Source organism: Oryctolagus cuniculus, chromosome 11, assembly GCF_051225735.1.
Source record: "Oryctolagus cuniculus isolate XC-2025 breed Fujian yellow rabbit chromosome 11, ASM5122573v1, whole genome shotgun sequence".
NCBI classification, from domain to species: Eukaryota; Metazoa; Chordata; class Mammalia; order Lagomorpha; family Leporidae; genus Oryctolagus; species Oryctolagus cuniculus.
Window position 1 is genome coordinate 25,795,515 of NC_142877.1, and position 20,209 is coordinate 25,815,723.

General features: G+C 53.0%; 1 protein-coding gene across 15 annotated transcripts in view; it reads right to left on the bottom strand.

The window, feature by feature from the left end:
* The window catches only part of TTLL9 (tubulin tyrosine ligase like 9), a 56,865-nt gene extending 36,766 nt beyond the window's left edge, over nucleotides 1-20,099 (bottom strand). For 3 of the 15 annotated variants that reach the window (XM_089307216.1, XM_051845135.3, XM_070051968.2), the window contains exons 1-3: nucleotides 11,948-12,009; nucleotides 8,361-8,404; nucleotides 2,617-2,709 (exon numbers count right to left, since the gene is read on the bottom strand). In XM_089307216.1, the coding sequence (XP_089163342.1) occupies nucleotides 2,617-2,634 (18 nt within the window). In that variant the 5' untranslated portion in view covers nucleotides 2,635-2,709; nucleotides 8,361-8,404; nucleotides 11,948-12,009. Of the gene's footprint in view, nucleotides 1-2,616; nucleotides 2,710-8,360; nucleotides 8,405-11,947; nucleotides 12,793-19,948 lie in introns of those variants that run through there. The other 12 variants (XM_008256157.5, XM_070051969.2, XM_089307215.1 and 9 more) reach the window with 10 other exon arrangements.
* Nucleotides 20,100-20,209: the final 110 nt, after the last annotated feature.

Below are 20,209 nucleotides of genomic sequence, written 5' to 3' on the forward strand. Positions count from 1 at the left end.
TACCGCTCCTCACCACAGGAGGTACTGCCCCACACCACAGGAGGTACCGCTCCTCACCACAGGAGGTACCGCTCCTCACCACCACAGGAGGTACTGCCCCACACCACAGGAGGTACTGCCCCACACCACAGGAGGTACCGCTCCTCACCACAGGAGGTACTGCTCCTCACCACCACAGGAGGTACTGCTCCACACCTACTGGGTGCCTCAAGTAAAGATGGCAGCTAATAAGGAACATTATGAGGGTATGGGGAATCTGCCCCTTCATACATTCCTCAAAAACGTAAACGGGGCTGTCCCACGACTAAGCAGTTCCACTCCCAGCTACGAGTGTTCGCCAGCTTTTCGTTATTTTACCTGAAATACACAACAGAATCCCTGGGCAAAATGTTCACAGCAGCATTATTTACAACAGCCCAAGTGCCCACTAACCAATGAATAAAGAAAACGTGGCACCCCTCACAACAGAGTACTCCCCGCCAGCACAACGGCATGTAGAACCGACAGGTGCTACAGCGTGAATGAATCTTGAAACCATCATGGAGAGTGAGGGACGACAGCAAAAGGTCACACAGTGGACAACTCGACTTATGTGAATGACCCGGATAGATAGAGGCAGGAAGTAAGGCAGTGGCCGCCAGGGGCGGCAGGAGAGACGTGGGAACGACCTCTAGTGGGTGCAGGGTTTCTTCTGCGGACGACAGAAGTCTCTAGAATTAGACAGTGATGATCACACCACTTGGTGAATGTGCCGAAAGACCTGGAAGTGCATATTTTAACATGATTTGTTCTATGATTTATGAATTATTTTTCAAAAAAAAAAACAAAAGAGAAAAATGAGACTGGCATATAGTTTGTCAAAAATAATCAGGTCTAAAAAGACAGTAATAAAATATTTCAAATGACAGATTTTAAAATGTTCATAAAGATAAAGGGTGAGGTCGCGGAAGACCATCCCCAAGACGGCTTTTCCTCGTGGCCTCACACTGCCACCTGCCCCCTGAGCCAGAAGCCTGGGGACCTGCTCCCATCAAGAGCTGTCTCCTGAGGCGCAGAACGGTTTGAGGGTGTGGACTGGACTAATGGCCATGCACCCTGGCCCTCTGGCACTCAGGAGAAGGTCAGCACTGGGACAAATGAATGAGCAAACACTGCTTCTCTACCTCCCCCAAGTGCCCGTGCAGCCCTCATTACATCCGTAACTCAGTACCCAGGGCAGGGAACCTCATTCGGTACCTGATTAGCGTGACCGTGAGAACCATGGAGGCAAACCCAGGGCAGCTGCCGTCATCACTGAAATCATTGTCCTAGTCCCCCAAATCCCAGAAGTAGGACTCCACTGTCATGGGTCCCCTGGCCCCAGCTTGTCACGGGAGGTCACCGCCTGGTTTCTTTGTGGGTGATTTAACATCTGTGTCCCTGCCAGATCCCAGCCCCAGGCAGCCGGCGTCATGGATTCACAGCACCTGCTCTCAGGGTCCTTTAATCCACTGAGAGGCTCCCAGAATGGAGAGGGGATGAGCTGGACTCCACAGACAGACAGACAAGGTGCTGAGCCTGGCCCCACCCGACCAGCCGACAGACCTCAAACGTGGCACTCTTCATCACTTCGTGCCCAGTTTCCTCATCAGTAAGAGGCGGAGGCTGAAAGCCCCAGTGTGGAAGGGTTGTGGGCAGGATTAAAGGAAACCAAGCAAGTGAAGTGCTGGGGCGTCCAGCCGGCCTAGCTGCTGCCACGAGGAGTCAACAGGTTTGTGGAAAACGGAATGAAAAGAGTCAGCTTATTTTGGTGTAGAAGCATTTTGAGGGGCCGGCGCTGTGGCACAGTAGGTTAAGCCTCCACCTGCAGCATTGGCATCCCATATGGGCACCAGGTCCAGTCCTGGCTGCTCCACTTCTGATCCAGCTCTCCGCTATAGCCTGGGAAAGCAGTAGAAGATGGCCCAAGTGCTTGGGCCCCTGCACCCACATGGGAGACCCAGAAGAAGCTCCTGGCTCCTGGCTTCGGATTGGCGCAACTCTGACCATTGTGGCCATCTGGGGAGTGAAACAGCAGATGCTAGACCTTTCTCTGAGACTCTAAACCTTACTAATCTGAGCACTAAACCCAACCAAAATGAGCACCTACTATGTGCCAGGCACTGTATCTTAGCTCAGCATAAAAGAAGAAATGTAGGCTCGCAGGTCAAACAACTTGCTCTAGAACATCAGAGAATGCAAAGAACAGCGCTCAGTCTGGCCCCATCGCTGCAGGATTCCAGCCAGCGGGAGCATGGTGGCTGCGTTCCTTGTTTCTACAGAGAGCCACAGGACACTGGCTGTGCAACAGTTACACTGAACTGGGCTCGAATCCCACTCCAACACCTACGTGCTGTGTGACCTTGAAAAACTGGCTTAGTCATTCTGAATGTAATCCTGTCTTCCTGGGTAGGGCTGTATGGCTTAAATAAGACAGATGGCATCAGTAACGCACCTGACACATTGTGAGTCTAAACAAATGTTACAGCCGCTCTGGGACAAGTCCCAGTGGGCTCCCAGAGAACTGGGAGAAAAACGAAGGGACGCGTGGAGGGTTGGGAGAGGAAAGAAGGGATAAGGTTGGGGGGGGGGTCTTACTCCTTCACTTCCACCCATCCTGGCCGGTGGCGAAGGACATCCATGAGCGTGTTCATGAGGGTGGTCTTGAACCGGATTGATGCCCTCTGCTCTCTGCAAGACAAGGCGTCAGAACACTTGTTCAGCACTAACAAGTTTCCTGGGATGGCCCAGGGAGAGGAAAAGAGGAGGAAGAGGGTCAAGTTCCACAAAAACCAAATTAACCAATCATAGCACAACAACACTTAAATTGAGAACTACGAGAATCTTTGAGTCATTAAAAAATAGCAATCAATTTATCCAGCGCCCACTGGGTGCCAGGCATGGTGCAGTTGCTTTACATGTACCCTATTTTTTTTTTTTAATATTTACTTATTTGAAAGCAGAGTGACAGAAGGAGGAAGGGAGAGACAAAAAGAGAGAGGTCTTCCATCCACTGTTTCACTCCCCAAATGGCTACAACAGCCAGGTGTTTGCCAGGAGCCAGGAACTTCCTCCAGGTCTCCCACATCAGTGGCAGGGATCCAAGCACTCGGGCCGTCTTCCACTGCCTCCCCAGGTGCATCAGCAGGGAGCTGGATCAGAAGTGGAGCAGCCAGGGCTTGAACAAGCACTCCAACATGGGATGCTGGTATCACAAGCAGTGACTTAAGCCACTGTGCCACAACGGTGGCCTCTAATTCTTCTATCCAGTGCTGAATGTTTCCAATTCCCTTTCCTAGCAGCCATCTGTGAAGATGGAGAAGCACAGTTTTCACCAGTCCTCCTATGAATACAACCAAAAACCCAAGATACTCTACATAGAACAGACGTAAGACCAAAAGGTAGAGACGGCAGACTGGCAGAGGACCTCAGAAACAAAGCATGGGGCCAGTGTTGTGGTAACGTGGGTTAAGCTGTCACCCTCAAAGCCGACATCCCGTACAGGCTCTGGTTTGAGTCCCAGCTGCTCCACTTCCAAGCCAGCTCCCAGCTAATGCACCTAGGCAAGCAGCAGAGGATGGCCCAAGTGCTTGGGCCCCTGCACCCGCATGGGAGACCAGGAGGAAGAACCTGGCTCCTGGCTTCCAATCAGCACAGCGCCGGCCATAGCAGCCATTTGTGGGGTGAACCAATGGAGGGAGGACCTTTCTCTCTGTCTCTCTCTACCTGTCAAATAAATAAAAAAGAAGAAGAAGAAGAAAAAATTCATTCTGTGAAGTGTTAACCTGATAGCAGAACCAGACAGGAATGGTACACAGAGAGAAAACTCATGAATATGGATGCAAATAGGATTCAGCCTAACATAAAAAGAATTACACACGGGGCCGGCACTGAGGCGTAGCGGGTAAAGCCGCTGCCTGCAGTGCTGGCATCCCATGTGGGCACCGGTTCGAGTCCCAGCTGCTCCACTTCTGATCCAGCTCTCTGCTCTGGCCTGGGAAAGCAGTAGAAGATGGCCCAAGTCCTTGGGCCCCTGCACCCACGTGGGAGACCTGGAAGAAGCTCCTGGCTCCTGGCTCCTGACTTCGGAGTGGCCCAGCTCCAGCATTGCAGTCACTTGAGGAGTGAACCAGTGGATGGAAGACCTCTCTCTGTCTCTCTGCCTCTCCTTCTCTCTGAGTAACTCTGACTTTCAAATAAATAAACAAATCTTAAAAAAAAAAAAAATAATTACACACCACAGCCAAGTGGAGTCCACGTCAGCAGCAAGGCTGACTCGGTACTTGTCTCAGTCTGTGTACTGGTGCTATAACAAAATACCTGTGGCTGGGCACTTCATCATGAAAAGAGGTTACTCAGCTCACAGCTCTGGGGCCTAAGAGCATGGCACCAACCTTCCTCGGCTGCTGGCCCGGGCCTCCTGGCGGGTGGCATCACAGAGCAAACAGAGTGGGCACAAGCCGTGAGCAGGCACATGTGGAAAAGCACCAGCCAGAGAGAGAGGCCAAGGGGAGGCTGAGCTGCTCTGTCACAACCCACGCGCATCCACTCCCCCAGGAGCCACCCTGCTCCCTGCCCGAGGGTGGCACCCCTCACCCCACACACCACTCCAAGGCCCCAGCGCTCCTCAACACCATTTCACTGGGAATTAACTTTCAACCTGAACCTTGGTGGGGACCAAGCACATCCGTTAGAACAGCAATCAAGGGGCCGGCGCCGCGGCTCACTTGGCTAATCCTCCGCCTGTGGTGCTGGCACCCCGGGTCGGGGCGCCGGATTCTGTCCCAGTTGCTCCTCTTCCAGGCCAGCTCTCTGCTGTGGCCAGGGAGTGCAGTGGAGGATGGCCCAGGTGCTTGGGCCCTGCACCCCATGGGAGACCAGGAGAAGCACCTGGCTCCTGGCTTCGATTGGCGCAGTGCCGGCCGTAGCAGCCACTGAGGGGGAGAACCAACAGAAAGGAAGACCTTTTTCTCTGTCTCTCTCTTTTTCACTGTCTAAATCTGCCTGAAAAAAAAAAAAAAGAAGAAGAAGAAGAAGAATAGCAACGAGGTCATCCACCTGCTAACAGACTAAGGAAGAGACATCGCAGTGTCACATCCCCTGACGCAGAAGTAAACACTCTGAAGGAGGACGGGGCCTGTGCTGTGGCGTAGCAGATAAAAACTGCTCTGGTTCAAGTCCCAGCTGCTCCACTTCCGATCCAGCTCCCTTCTAATGTGCCTGGGAAACCAATAGAAGACGCCCCGAGTCTTTGGGTCCCTGCACTCGTGTGGGAGACCTAGAAGAGGCTCCCGGCTTCGAATCGGCACAGCTCCAGCCATTGCAGCCACTTGGGGAGTGAACCAGCATCGGATGGAAGACCTCTCTCTGTCTCTCCCTCTCTAACTCTACCTTTGAAATAAATAAATACATCTTTAAAGGCTGGCACCGCAGCTCACTAGGCTAATCCTCTGCCTGCGGGGCTGGCACACTGGGTTCTAGTCCCAGTTGGGGCGCCAGATTCTGTCCTGGTTGCCCCTCTTCCAGGCCAGCTCTCTGCTGTGGCCAGGGAGTGCAGTGGAGGATGGCCCAAGTGCTTGGGCCCTGCACCCCATGGGAGACCAGGAAAAGCACCTGGCTCCTGGCTTCAGATCAGCGTGGTGCGTCTGCCGCAACGCATCAGCCGCAGCGGCCACTGGGGGGTGAACCAACGGCAAAGGAAGACCTTTCTCTCTGTCTCTCTGTCTCTCTCTCTCTCACTGTCCACTCTGCCTGTCAAAAATTAAAAAAAAAAAATACATCTTGGAAAAAAAAAAAAAAAGGAAACAGACAAAAGGAAACACTGATTCAGGATGAAAACTCTCGGAGGGGAACTTCCTCAACTTCTCCAGAAGCATCTACAGAAACGGCAGCAAACGCACCAGCAGCAGGCAGGATGCTTTCCCCACACAGTGACTGCAACTGTAGATTTTTTTTTTTTTAATGAAAACAGCCTGAAGCACACCCCACTGGGGGTCTGCCCATACCCCGGGCACTCACTGTCCCTGTGGCGCCAATCAGAGGACATTCCACTGCCAGCAGCTGCTTGGGGAGTTCTCCGGCCGCCCTGGGCTGTGCAGCCAGTGTCTAGAGGATCTGAGGAGCCAGTGGTTAACTGGCCTCCCCCATAACAGGCAACCAACAGGCTGCAGCTGGTGCACAAGGACGCCCCAGCTCTCCACCCCTCCATCAGGGGGCCTGCGGTCAGTCTTCACTGTCTCCCAGCAACCCCCAGTGGGACTGAGCCCACTCAGCCACAGTACTAACCTGTCGCTAGCATCTTTTGTGGATTTCCTTCGCTCGGCATCTCACTTCCCCACTTCCTGCCGGTGCTCATGGCAATTACCTTCGGAATAAACTACCTGCCGTCACATCCTGGTCTCCGTGCCTGCTCCAGAGGGGGCGGAAACCAACACTAACGGAAGAGCCTTTCAAAGGAAGATGGATGAACCACTTGTGGTAAACAACGGGACACACGCAGCGTCGCCATGCATCCAGAGTCCTGAGCACCAATATGGGGAAAGCAGAACCTAGAGTTTGTGTGGCAGTGGGAGGGAGGGTGAAACAGCAACAGCGTAACGCCAGCCCCGGCGGCTGTGGCTGCTTCTTCTTCTTTTTTTTTTTTTTTTTTTTGTTGTTGTTGTTGTTATGATCATAAGATAAAGGCTCAGTTACAGCAACCACTTGGTGTCCATGAGGAAAGACTCAAGATAATCACAGAGATGCTTGGGCCGGCACTGTGGTGCAGTAGCTTAAGCCTCTATCTGCAGTGCCGGCATCCCATGTGGGCGCCAGTCCGAGTCCTGGCTGCTCCACTTCCCATCCAGCTCCCTGCAATGGTCTGGGAAAGCAGCAGAAGATGGCCCAAGTGCTTGGGCCCCTGCACCCATGTGGGAAACCAGGAAGAAGCTCCTGGCTCCTGGCTTCAGATTGGCCCAGCACCAGCCATTGCGGCCGTTTGGGGAGTGAACCAGCAGATATGATCTCTCTCTTTGTCTTTCCTTCTCTCTCTCTCTCTCTCTCTAGCTCTATCTCTCAAATAAATAATCTTAAAAAAAAAATCACAGGGGCCTGTGCTGTGGCGTAACAGGTAAAGCTGCCGCCTGCAGTGCCAGCATCCCATGTAGGCGCTGATTCGAGTCCTGGCTGCTTTACTTCCGATCCAGCTGTCTGCTGTGGCCTGGGAAAGCAGTAGAAGATGGCTCAAGTCCTTGGGCTGCTGTACCAATGTGAAAGACCTGGAAGAAGCTCCTGGCTTCAGATCGGCATAGTTTTGGCCATTGTGGACAACTGAGGAGTGAACCAATGGATGGAAGACCTCTCTCTCTCTCTCTCTCTCTCTCTGCCTCTCCTTCTCTCTGTGTGTAACTCTGACTTTCAAATAAATAAATAAATAAATCTTTTAAAAAAAAATCAGAGATGCTGGTGCTGACATTATTAAACCACTGTACCTCTAGGCCCTCTGATTTGTGAGGATAATAAATTAATAAAGTATATTAGGTGGGTTTTCTGGTACTTGTAGCTGAATACATTTCTAATTGGTATTTGCCTAAGTAAAATAGGTGGATGGGTGCTGTTGGCTGGAGCGCTTTGCTTAGGCAGGGCTGTAGTTTTGGGCAGGATCTGGAATGGAGCTGAGCTGCTCCATCGGTCACTGAGAGTTAAAATGCATGGGACAGAGTCAGAGTGGGGAGAAAAAAGGTGAAGAAGGGTGGGTGGTGGGTGCCCCCTGAAAGGATGGAGAAGGTCCGTGGGGACAGGAGAGGCCTCGGTGAGAACAGACAGAGCTAATGAAACAGAGAGCAGAAACCTCTAAAATGTTTGCTCTGGTGTGTGCAGTGCACATGGCCTCTCCCCAGCACAGTCTACACCGCTCACGCCCGCTCTGTGCAAGCCGACTCTGTTTCAGGGTGCTGAGTCATGCATCCAGGTCACTGAGGGCCAGGCACAGCTGACAATGAAGTCATCGTCAGTCCCCCCAGGCTTGCTGAAGGAGCAGGAAGACGGCAGAGGCAGAGGGGCACCCTGCAGGCCACCGAGCTCTGTGACTAACAGACCCGTGACCCTGCGCTGGCCATTTCGCCTCTCTGAGCTCCCCTTTTCCATCTGTGAAATGGACACAACTTTGAGCAGAACCTCAAAGGGCGTGGTGAGGACTTGCAGATAATATACGAGAAAGGTCCTTGGCCCAGGGCCTGGCAAGTGCATAATTGTTTATTATTATTACTACTGCTCTTAGTATAAGTAAAGAAAGGAGAAAGGGAGGGAGCTGGGTGAGCAGACAGGAACCTTTCCTGTTTGTTGGATCCTGTGGGACTACTCACCTCTCTTTGCCCTTTGACACTCCATGGCCCTTAAAATTTTGATTCTGCAATGAGAAAAGGAAAAGGGTATAACTGCTTTTGCACCTCAATCCTGCCTGCCCAGCTCAATTTAAATGTTGAAACCAGGCTGGTGCTGTGGCACAGCAGGTTAAAGCCCTGGCCTGAGGTGCCAGCATCCCATATGGGCGCTGGTTGGAGTCCCGGCTGCTCTTCTTCTGATCCAGCTCTCTGCTGTGGCCTGGGAAAGCAGTAGAAGATGGCCCAAGTCCTTGGGCCCCTCCACCCACGTGGGAGACCCGGAAGAAGCTCCTGGCTCCTGGGTTCAGGTTGGCGCAGCTCCAGCTGTTGCAGCCATCTGGGGAGTGAACTAGCGATGGAAGACCTCTCTCTCTGTCTCTACCTCTCTCTGTAACTCTTTCAAATAAATAAAATAAACCTTAAAAAAAAAAAAAAAAACTCTGGCTTTAAAAACAAAATACAAAATGTTGAAACCATCGCACTCCACAACGCCCAGGGCCTGGCCACGTCCTCGCAGGCCACCCTGTGTCCAGCAGACAGTCTAGGATGGAGCTCCTCTGCCCCGAAGGCACCCCCCAGTATCTGAGGGCCCGCCTCCCCGCGGGCTCCCCCCACAGATGGGAGCACAGTGAACGGCTGGTTTCCAGCCCCAAAGGGGAACCCTGAATCCCAGTGCTGAGACCCCAGTTCAGCAGGTTCCAGGAGAGGTCCCTGGGCCTCCTACCCCAGCTGGAGATGTCTGATGCAGCCGCAGACCCCGGAGGAGGCTGGGCCACAGACTCAGCGCAGTTTGAATTCCTTCTACCCAGAGGGACCTTGCGAATCCTCAGTGGGTGGCGGGGATTACCCTGTCCCTGCAAAGCCCCTGCAGCCTGGCCCTCGTGTACCATCAAGGCTGATCACCTAAGGGGAGAGAAATTGAAACTGGTCCTGGGCAGAACGAACAACTTTGCATTAGTTTTCCATTGCTGGGTGGGAAATGACGACCCACTTCGTGGCTTACAATAGTGCAAAGTCGTGTGGGTTTCCACCGGCTGGGCCCACGCACACAGCTCAGTGGGATCCTGTGCCCAGGACTCACAAGGCACAGATCAAGATGATGGGTGGGTTAACAGTGCTCACCTTTCAAGCTCATTCAGATTTATGTCCAAAGCTCCCATAGGGAAGTTCACACTAACCTTCCCCCACCCCCGCGCACGTGCGCAGCCCTACCTCCCCCTCCCCTGGACACTCCAGCGTCCACCCTCCCCAGCCCTGCCTCCCCCTCCCCTGGACACTCCAGCGTCCACCCTCCCCCAGCCCTGCCTCCCCCTCCCCTGGAGCGTCCAACCCCCCCCCCAGCCCCTTCTCCCCCTCCCCTGGAGCACCCACACCTCTGGCAGCCCCACCTCCCTCTCCCTGGAGTGTCCACACCCCTGCCAGCCCCGCCTCCCCAGGGGCTGGCTTTGTTGCTCTGCTATGGCCCAGGTTCACGCCTGCCTGATCGGTTCCTCACACCCTCTGCCCTCTGGAGAGCTCCCTGCGGGCCTCTGAGTGGAGGGGTTGAGACGGAAGTTGGCACACGCGTGATTCCCTCTGCGTGCTCCTCTGGGCCTGTTTTTGTGAGGTGCACACACACACCCTGCATGCCCTTCCAAGGCCGACACCCACAGCCCCGCTTCTGTAAATTCGCATTTCTATTTCCTCTGAGTCATTTGAAAGAAAGCACACAATTGTCCATCAATATACAGGTGCTCTGTGCTTCTGCTTCAAGAACCCCAAAACAGAGCCTGTCACGGCAAGCAGTCCACTCCCTTTTCCCCACATCGACCTGGGTCAGCCACGCCCGATGGTCACGGTGTAGACGGCTAAAAGTCTGCATCCCTCGGCCATCTGCACCTTGTCCCTCCTTTCAACAGCTCAGTCAGGCTGATAAGAAAGGATTATTTCAGGTGATGTCTAGTTTCTGCTTTTATAATACTTAAAAACAGTGATATGTGGGGCCAGTGCTGTGGCACAGCAGGTAAAGTCGCTGCTTCCAGCACTGGCATCCCCTATGGGTGCTGGTTCAAGTCCTGCCTGTTCCACTTCCGATCCAGCTCTCTGCTATGGCCTGGGAAAGCAGTGGAAGATGACCCAAATCCTTGGGCATTTGCACCCACATGAGAGACCCGGATGAAGCTCCAGGCTTCTGGCTTCTGGTCGCCTCAGCTCTGGCCATGGAGGCCATTTGGAGAGTGAACCAGTGAATGGAAGACCTCTCTCTCTGCCTCTGCCTCTCTGTAACTCTGCCTTTCAAACAAATAAATATTAAAAAAAAATGATATGTGTCCCAGTGTGTGTTTAAATAGTTTCACTTTTTAATATTGAGAATTAAATCATGATTGGCATAGAGAAAGTTGAGGCAGAGAAAAGAACAAATTCAAGGGGCTGGCATTATTGCATAGCAGGTAAAGCCACCACCTGCAACACCAGCATCCCCTGTGGACACCGATTCGAGTCTCAGCTGCTCCACTTCCGATCAGCTCCCTGCTAATGACCTGGGGAAGCAGCAGAGGACAGACCAAGTGTTTGAGCCCATCACCCATATAGGAGACCTGGGTAAAGTGAAGAGCCAAAGTGACTATTTTGAAACAATAAAAAACAGCCACCGTTTCCCATAGCAGACCTGAGTCCTTGTAAAAGCAGGCATTCAGGCATTCCGGAGATATCAAAGCTTACCAAGGACAGCTAGCTCAGCAGACCAAGGACAGCTCAGTAGAGATTAACAAATGAAGTAACTCCCTGAACCCAAGCCAAACGGAGACCCCCCTCCCGCCCTGCCCAATCACAAAAGGCCCTGCACCCTAAGCCCTTGCTGAGGTATCTTCCCTTTAAAAGCTCCCTGAACAAAGACCTGGGCTTTCCTCCTTCCTCCGCTGTGCCGGTTGGTTGGATGAGGTCCCTGTCACGGCTTGTACCTTTTTAATAAAAACCTTGCTTTTGCATTTTGGTGTGATCGGGTCGCTGATAGCTTCTTGGGGATCTACTTATCTGGGCATAACAAAAGCTTCTGGCTTCAGCCTGGCCCAGCCCCGGGCCATTGTGGTGACTTGGGGAGTGAATTAGTGGATGGAAGATTCTCTCTGTGTCTCTGTCTCCCCCTCACTTACTATAATGGATGGATGGACGGGTGACGGATGGGTGGGTGGATGGGTGATGACTGGATGGATGGGTGATGGATGGATGGACAAATGGATGGTGACTGGATGGATGGATGGATGGATAGGCAGGCGGGTAGCAGGCTGAACAACCTCTAAAGGCTTCTCCGAGGCGGAAAATTTGAAAACACAGCTCCTCCCGGGTCACAGTAATCTAAGCCCAGGTCAGAACTCCGGAATTTTACAACCTGCCGCCAGCACGCGGGGATCGCGGGACATGCGCAGCCGCTGGGGCGGCGCGGGGCGTGCCGGGACTTGTAGTCCCTGAGGTGGACGTCTCTCTCCCTCTGTGGGACTCGCTCCTCGAGAGACCCCCAGGTTCTGAATCTTCCCGCAGCTTCTCTCCCTCTCTCAAGGAGACGAGCGCATCTGGACAGACGCCACTCCTACCTTCGGCCGCAACATGACCTGATTCCCCACGGCCCTGTCCCAACGGCCGCCGCGCAGCGCGAGCCTGTGCGTCCCGTCGCCAAGGCGACGGAGGGCGCCCGGCTCGCCGCTCTGATTGGATGAGCGACGCGCCCTGCGCTCGGCAGGGTCCGCAGGCCCGGGTCCACCCTGGAGGCTCCTGCGCATCCCCGCAGCCTGGTCCGGCGACCTGCTCGGCTTTCCTCCCCCAGTGCCGACGCTCAGGGCTCACTACCAGAGCCCGGCTGCCCTCCGCGGGCACTCCCCCAGCCGCGCCGCCGTGAGCCAAGAGCGCTGAGCGGAAAAGTGGCCGTTGCGTTTCCTACCCTCAAGGGTGCACAGTCTCCTTCCTCGGCAAGTTTCCTAGACGCCTGGTCAGCCGGCGCGTGGTGACGCGGGCCCCTGTCGAAGCAGCTTTGCAATTCTCAGGCCCCGCCTGATGCCCGACTCGCCCCACGCCCACAGCGGCCTCCGGACCAGTCCGCTAGAGCCCGCCGCCTCCAGCCCACTTCGTTCCCCTACATCCAGCTCCGCAAAGCACAACTCTGACCCCGCCTCGCCCCCACTCCCTGCGTACAGCCCCCCAAGGCTCCCCATCGCTGTCAAGACGAGGACGCCACGCAGTTCCCCAGCCGGACCAGCAAGGCCCTTACTGGTCTGGCGCCTGAGGACCTTGCCAGCCTCATTGCCATGTGTGCCCTGCTCTTCCCCAAAAGGTCTGCTCTCCCTGCGGCTACCAGCGGGACCCTCGCTTCCACCGCACACTCCCGCACGCGCGCACACCGCGGCTGCTCTCGGAAGTTCCCCCTGCGGCTGGCTCTTCCCACTCCCTCCGCCCACATCTCAGCCTGAAGGTTTTTGCAGAGAGAGGAGGGGGGGAAGAGGAGGAGGAAGAAGAAGAGGAAGGGGGAGGAGGAGGAGGAAAGAGAAGAAAGATGGAGAGAGGAAAAGAGGGAGAGAAAAAGGAAGGGAGGGAGGGAAACTGCAACCCACTAAACTAGAGATGGAATTCGTTGGTGGGACATTTGATGAGGTAGAGTTGGTACAAGTTTGGACACTGAGATTTTAAAATGGGGCAGGAGCTAAGGGAGTGAACCAGCAGCTGGAAGCACTTGCTCTCTCCCTCTCCCCACCTGCCAAATAATGTTTAAAGGACAGCTTTTTAAAAGCTGTCACTGATACTGTCACTATTGGCCAAATGAATTCTCAACATACATCTACTTCATTGTATTATTTGCTTCAGTTTCCAAGGCCTCCTGGGTGAAATCCTATAGCTGACTGAGCTCGGGTCCACAAGCTGTGCTTTAACTGCCGGAGCCCGAGCCCGAGCCCGAGCCCTGCTTCTCGCCCCACACAGTGGCGGAGTGGAAGATGCTGCTGTCTATACATGTCTGGCATGGATGTCCACCAATATTGTTTTCACTTAAGTATCCAAGAGAAAGGGATAGCACTGTGGCATAGCAGGTTAAGCCACAGCGGTGTTCCCTCCTGGGATGCAATTAGAGTCCAGGCTCCTCTACTTCCCATCCAGCTCCCTGCTGATGGCCTGGGAAGGCAGAAGATGATGGCCCAAATGCTTGAACCTCTGCCGCCCATGAGTTCCTGGCTCCTGGCTATTGTGGCCATTTGAGGAGTGAACCAGTGGATGAAAGAGCTCTGTCTCTCTCACTCCCCTGCCCCCCTCTCTGTAACTCTGCCTTTCAAATAAATAAACAAAACCAACAAAGCATTTGCCCTTGTGGAGTTTAATGCTTCATGGAAGTGTCAACCTGAATAGCAAAATAGGCAATGAAAGAGAGAGGAGGAAAAGAGAGAAAGAGAGAGAGAGAGAGATAAAGAAATTATATTAATTTGGAATAAAATGGGTATATGCATGCAATAGTAAACTACAGGTGGGGCCGGCGCTGTGGTGCAGCGGGTGAATGTCCTGGCCTGAAGTGCCAGCATCCTATATGGGTGCCAGTTCAAGACCCGGCTGCTCCACTTCCAATCCAGCTCTGTGCTATGGCCTGGGAAAGCAGCAGAAGATGGCCCAAGTCCTTGGGCCTCTGCTCCCATGTGGGAGACCCAGAAGAAGCTCCTGGTTCCCAGCTTCCAAGTGATGCAGCTCTGGCCGTTGTGGCCAATTGGGGAGTGAACCATCGGATGGAAGACCTCTCTCTCCCTCTCTGCCTCTCCTCTCCCTAACTCTTTCAGATAAATAAATAAATCTTAAAAAAAAATAGTAAACTACAGGCATATTTAAGGAGACTGAAGCAAGGGAAAGTACTTTTTAAATTTTTAATGTTTAACAATTTGTTTTTATCTTATTTGAAAGAGAGCAAGAAAGAGACATACAGAGATCTTTCATGTGCTAGTCCACTCCACAAATGACTGCACCTGCCAGGTCTGGACCAGGCCAAAGCTAGCAGCTCAGTCCAGCCCTACATGGGTGTCAGGGTGCTAAGCACGCATGGCATTATCTGCTGCCTCCCAGGCTGCACACCAGCAGGAAGCTGGATGGGAAGTAGAGGAGCCAGGACTCGAACCAGGCACGCCTCCAGGGATGTGGGCATCCCAAGCAGCAACGTAGCCGCTGGGTAAGTGCCCCCCACCAGGGGAAGATCTGAAAGGCCTGAAGAGGAGGAGCTCAGCAGCCATTTTAAAACAATTACCTCTGGCCACAGAGATTAATACCGAGGGAGTCATCAGCCCAAGAGTGAACGACACTTGCTGGCAGATGTCCTTGGTGCGGTGGCCTCTGTGCAATGCAGTTCTGGTAGTCTTTTGTGATAGTTACTAACAGGCAGTTACGCCTAAAAATCCTTCCTTCACAATCTCCTGGCTTTATATAAATGCATATATATGTATATGTATACATTTTTAGGATTGACATAGGTGACTTCATTTTTATTCTGACAGTTTTCACAGAGAAAAATAAAGCATTATTGAGGGGCTGGCAATGTGGCACAGAAGGTTAAGCCTCTGCCTGTGGTGCTGGCATCCCATTTGGGTACCAGTTGGAGTCCCGGCTGTTCCACTTCCAATCCAGCTCCCTGCTTATAGCCCAGGAAGGAAATAGAAGATGGCCAGGTGCTTGAGCCCCTGCACCCACGTGGGAGACCTGGAGGACACTCCTAGCTCCTGGCTGGGGATCAGCTCAGCTCCAGCTGTTGTGGGCATTTGGGGAGTGAACCAGTGGATGGAAGACCTCTCTCTCTCTCTCTCTCTCTCTCTCTCTCTCTCTGTAACTCTGTCTCTCAAATAAGGCCTGACTAAATGGAAGAAATACCATGCTCCTAGGTGAAAGACTCAATATCAGAAATGCATGTTTCCAAATCCAATCAGGGTTTTTTGAGGCGTTGTGTTTGTCAGCTTTTTATTACGTTACCTGAAGTACCTGAGAGAGGCGGCTTATGGATGGAGGAACAAGGATCACTTTAGAAGCTCCAAGTCCCAGATTGGTCAGCCCCATTCTTCTGGAATCTACTGACGGTGGTGGGTGGCAGAATGCAGAAGGCGGATCACACGCCAAGCCAGGAAGCAGATAAAGCGCCAACTCAGCTTAGAGAACCCAGCGTCTCCGAGAAGGAAAGTCCAGCAGCACCCCCGCCCAGTGACCCAGAACTGCCAATCACCATTAAGTGGGCTGGGCCTCCACCCTCCTCAGTACCAACCTACCAGGGTTGGGGGTCCAACTCTGCTGAACCACAGCAGGGCTGCTGTCAAAGCAGGAATGAGTGGGGGGGGGGGCAGGGAGACCCCTGTCAGCCTATCAGGTCCTAGCTGGATCACTGGAAAGTAACGGGGATCCTAGAAATGGACGTGTGTGTATGTGTGTGTGTGTGCACTTGATGCTTCCTTGGAGTTGAAAACCAGAAGCCTAATGCAAGTGGATTAAAAAATAAATATAACAAATATTTTAGACACATCTATGTCAATTTTTGTGATCTCAGGGTGAGAAAGGAATTTCTTAGATAAGCAATAATAAATCCTTATTAATAAAGGAAAAAACTAGGGGCCAGAGTTGTGGCACAGGGAATTAAACTGCCACCTGGACACCAGCATCCCATATCAGAGTGCCACTCTGGGTCCCAGTTGCCCCATTTCTGATCCAGCTCCCCACTAATGCACCTAGAAAGGAAGCAGAGGGTGGCCCAAGAACTTGGACCCCTGCTACACCTGTTGGAGACCACGATGGAGCTCCTGACTTCCGCCTAGCCCAGTCCCAACCATTGCAGCCCTTTGAGAAGTGAACCAGCAGACAGGATCAGCCCCACCCTCCTGCCCTCTCTGTTACTCTGCCTTTCAGCTAAATCTTTTATACAAAAGGAAACAATAGCTCTGTAACTACCTCACCATGTAACAAAAGACAGTAACTTTGACTAAAAGACAAGCTACAGATGGGGTCGGGTGGGGGGAGGGGCCATCCATCTGCCACATAAAAAGGACTGGTGCTGGAGGAGCTGTTACAAACCAGGGAGAAAATGACACCCTCCCTCAACCCCTGAAAAAAGAAAGGCAAATGGACAAAGGAAATTCATAGGGATTTTCTTGGCAGAAGAAAGTCAAGTGGTCAGCAAGCCAATTGAGAGAGGTAAATTAGACATGTATAAGATATGGTTTGCAATGTATCAGCAATACAGAAAGAAAACCACATGAGTGTTTCTGTGAGCCGCTGAGTCCGTGGGGGCATGGGGAGACAGGCCCCCTCATTTGCTGCTGCCACATTCGCAATTAGAAGGCAATTTGGCAATACCTCCTGAAGTTGAAAATTACACATCCTCCAAGCCAGCGATTCTCCCACCAGCCCTACTCCCATAAGGACGTTCTTTGCAACATTGTTTAGAACAGCAGAAAATACAAGAAACAACCTAGGGGCCAGGATAATCCATCACTTGTGACTCCAGAATCCCACATCAGAGTCCCCACTGCTCCACTTCCTTTACAGCCCCCTGCTAATGCACCTGAGAAAGCAGTGGAAGACGGCACATGGACTTGGGCCCCTATCACCCATGTGGGAGACCCAGATGGAGTTCCAGGCTCCTGGCTTCAGCCTGGCTCAGCCTGAGATCTTGCAGGCATTTGGAGAGTAATAGATGAGATGGAAGACCTCTCTCCCTTTCTCTCCCTCTCTTTCTCCCTCTCTCTCCCTTTCTCTCTCTCTCTCTCTCTCTCTCTCTCTCTCTCTCTCTCCCCCTCTCCCCCTCTCCCCCTCTCCCTCTCTCTGTCTTTCACAAAAACAGGCCAAAGCCAGGAGCCTAGAACTCCACCCAGTATCCCATGTGGGTAGCAGGGGCCCAAATACTTGGGCCATCATTTGCTGCCTTCCTAGGACCATTAGCAGGGAGCTGAATTGGAAGCAGAGCGGCTGGGACTTGAACTGGAACTCAGAAGGGTGCCAGAGTTCTGCTCTCGAAAGCAGAAGTCTGAAGTGGGTGTCACTGACTATAAGCAGTGGGCAGAGCTCTGCTCTGTCATCCCATCCCTCTGATCCCCACCCTCCGGACTCCACTGTCCCCTGTAGGGATCCTGCTTCCATGGGCCCGCCCGAATAATCCAGGATCATCTCCCTTCTCCAGGTCAGCCCATCACCAGCTTCAGTGGCATCTGCAAGCTTCATCCCTGCTTCCGAGGTAGCCTACCACATTCTGAGATCACGGGAATTAGGGCCTGGACATCTCAGCAGGAAGCATGACTTGGCCTAGCACGGTGAACCACTGAAGGGTTTTCAGCAAGGGGATGCCAGGGCGAGACCTGGCCTCTGCATCTTCCTAGGAATGGTTTTGTGAAACAGCCCCTCCGTGATTCACTGAAGACACACTAGGCTGTGCACCAACCAGCACTCGCAAGGGCTGAATGGCACAGAGATACTCAAGTCGTCAGTCCAGTAACTGCGGGTCTGTTCCCAGGGCTTTGACCTGACACACTGCTCTCATACGTGTGGTTTGGTTTCCCTCCTACCGACCAAGTAGGGGTGCAAAGGGCAACCACTATACAATGGCACCGTGGCAGGTGAAGCAACAGGTCCAGTGACAGCTGCTCACCCTGCCCAGGGTCCCAGAGCTGCTAAGGCTTCAGCCATTTCTTTCTCTTTTTTTTTTTTTTTTTTAATTTAGTTTATTTGTTTGAAAGGCAGAGAGATGGAGACAGAGAGATTTCCTATACACTGGTTTATTCCTTAAATGCCCACAATAGCCAAACTGGGCCAGGCCAAAGCGAGAAGCTTGGCACTCAATCCAGGTCTCACCTGTGGGTGGCAGGGACCCAACTACTTGCGCCATCACTTGCTGCTTGATGGACCTGACCCCAGGCACTCTGAAACGGGATGCAGTCGTCCAAGTGGTGTCGCAGCTGCTGCACGACGCCTGCCCCTCCCAGCCTTGCTCTACACCATCCACAGCTGGGGCCATCTGTAGATCCTTGGTGCGAGTTTCCACCCCTGGCTAAACACCCTGCTTTCATTGCCACATTTTCAAGGCAGGGAACATGGGAGTCATCCTAGAATTCCTTCCTCCCCCACATTGAGTGTGGACAGTCTGCTTGTCCTCTTGGCTGCAGTGCCCGGACACTCCCAAATGCTGGGTCTACCCCCTTCTGTCCAGCTTCTCGGGTCCGCTCCGTCCCAGGGCACCGGCCCCTCCAATGGGGCTGCCGCAGCAGCCTCCCCCCGGCTTCCCAAAGCCGAGAGTAAAATGCAACCCAAACGATGCAGTTTCCTGGCTTACATTGTCCCCGTGGCTTCCCCTCATGTGGAGAAGAAAAGCTTGGACCCTGATCCTGGCCATGCGTGGTCCTACATGCTTGGTCCCTACTGTTCTCTTAAGCCCTCTTTCTTCTCACCTGCCCTAGGCTCCCTCCAAGCCAGTGTGGGTGGCTGTTCACATAGGCCAAGCTTTCCCCACCACAGGGCCTTTGCTCATGCTCTTCCTGCCGCTGGAAAAAGCTTCCTCTGTTCTTCAAATAGTCAGGTCCTTCTTACAGGTCAGCTCTCAGCTCAGATGGTAGCCCTTCAGGAAGGTTCTCTCTGCCCCCTCCCGCACTTGTTTCCTGCACGGAAAGCCAGGACCATCTGCAAACGCTGTCTCTTCACACATCTTGCTGGCTCCCCCCCTCTGGACCTGAGATGCCCAGCGTACAGCTAGCAGCTCCATATGCCTATCAGGCATTTGAAATGTGGCTTGTCTGGACTGACATGTGCTCTGTTTCAACACACACCAGACTTTGAGGACGTCACACAGTTTCTAAAATCTTATTAGCAACTGTGAAATATTGACTACACAATGAAATGTTATTTTAGACACATTCCGTGAAACAAAAATGCTAACAATGAATTCATTTCTGCTTTTGAAATGGCTACCAGGAAACGTGGACTCACACAGGTGGCCAGCATTCTGTGTCTGGTGGGCAGGGCTGGTCTGGAGAGCAGGTGCGTCAAGGCAGGAACCATCTCCACCTTACCCGCCGCTGTGTCCCGAGTCCCCACCAGGGAGTGCTCACTCAGTAGTCACTGACGCATCTGTTTTTTTTTTTTTTTTTTTTTTTTTTTTTTTTTTTTTTTTTTTTTTCTGAGAATCCTGGCCCAGAGTTGAGAGGGGCAGCCCCACGTAGGCTGTGAACTTGAGGGAGCAGGGAGCACGCAGATAGAGTCTCCTCTTTCTCTCTCACCGCATGTCAGACGGAGAGCACCGGCTCTGTCCAGGTCCTGATAGCTCCCACCCCAGACACCTGCTACCGGAGATGGAGGGCTAGGGGGATGGTCGTGGGAGGAAAGCCGGTTCCCCCACTTCTGCTTCACTCCCCTAAGTGTCTGGTCTCAATCCATTTACATTCCTATAAATGATACCTTATAGTCTCAGAAACTATTTTACACGCTTTGGTGCTGTAGCCAGGAAGTGCTCCCTTCAACATCCTGAGACACACGGACTAGGTTAGTGAGGGCCCCAAGGAACCGCGCCCAGGGTCACCCAGCATGTGAGAGGTGAACAGGGCCTCCAAACTCACCTTCGGAACGCTGGTCTCTAACCACGCCTTGCTGTGATCTGCTTTACTCCAAGGGACCCAGGGGCCTGGAGCCCTCCACGCCTACTTCTCCCACATTCACCTCTGATTTCTAGGCCCTAACGGCTGTCACAAGTTACCCTAACTCTAAGATGGCACCATCATTATAGAGGCCATAATGGAAGGAAGGAAGGAGGGGATGGAGGGGTGAGGGGGGACAGAGGAGGGAAAGGCAAGACAATGCAAGGTAAGGAAGGAAAGGTT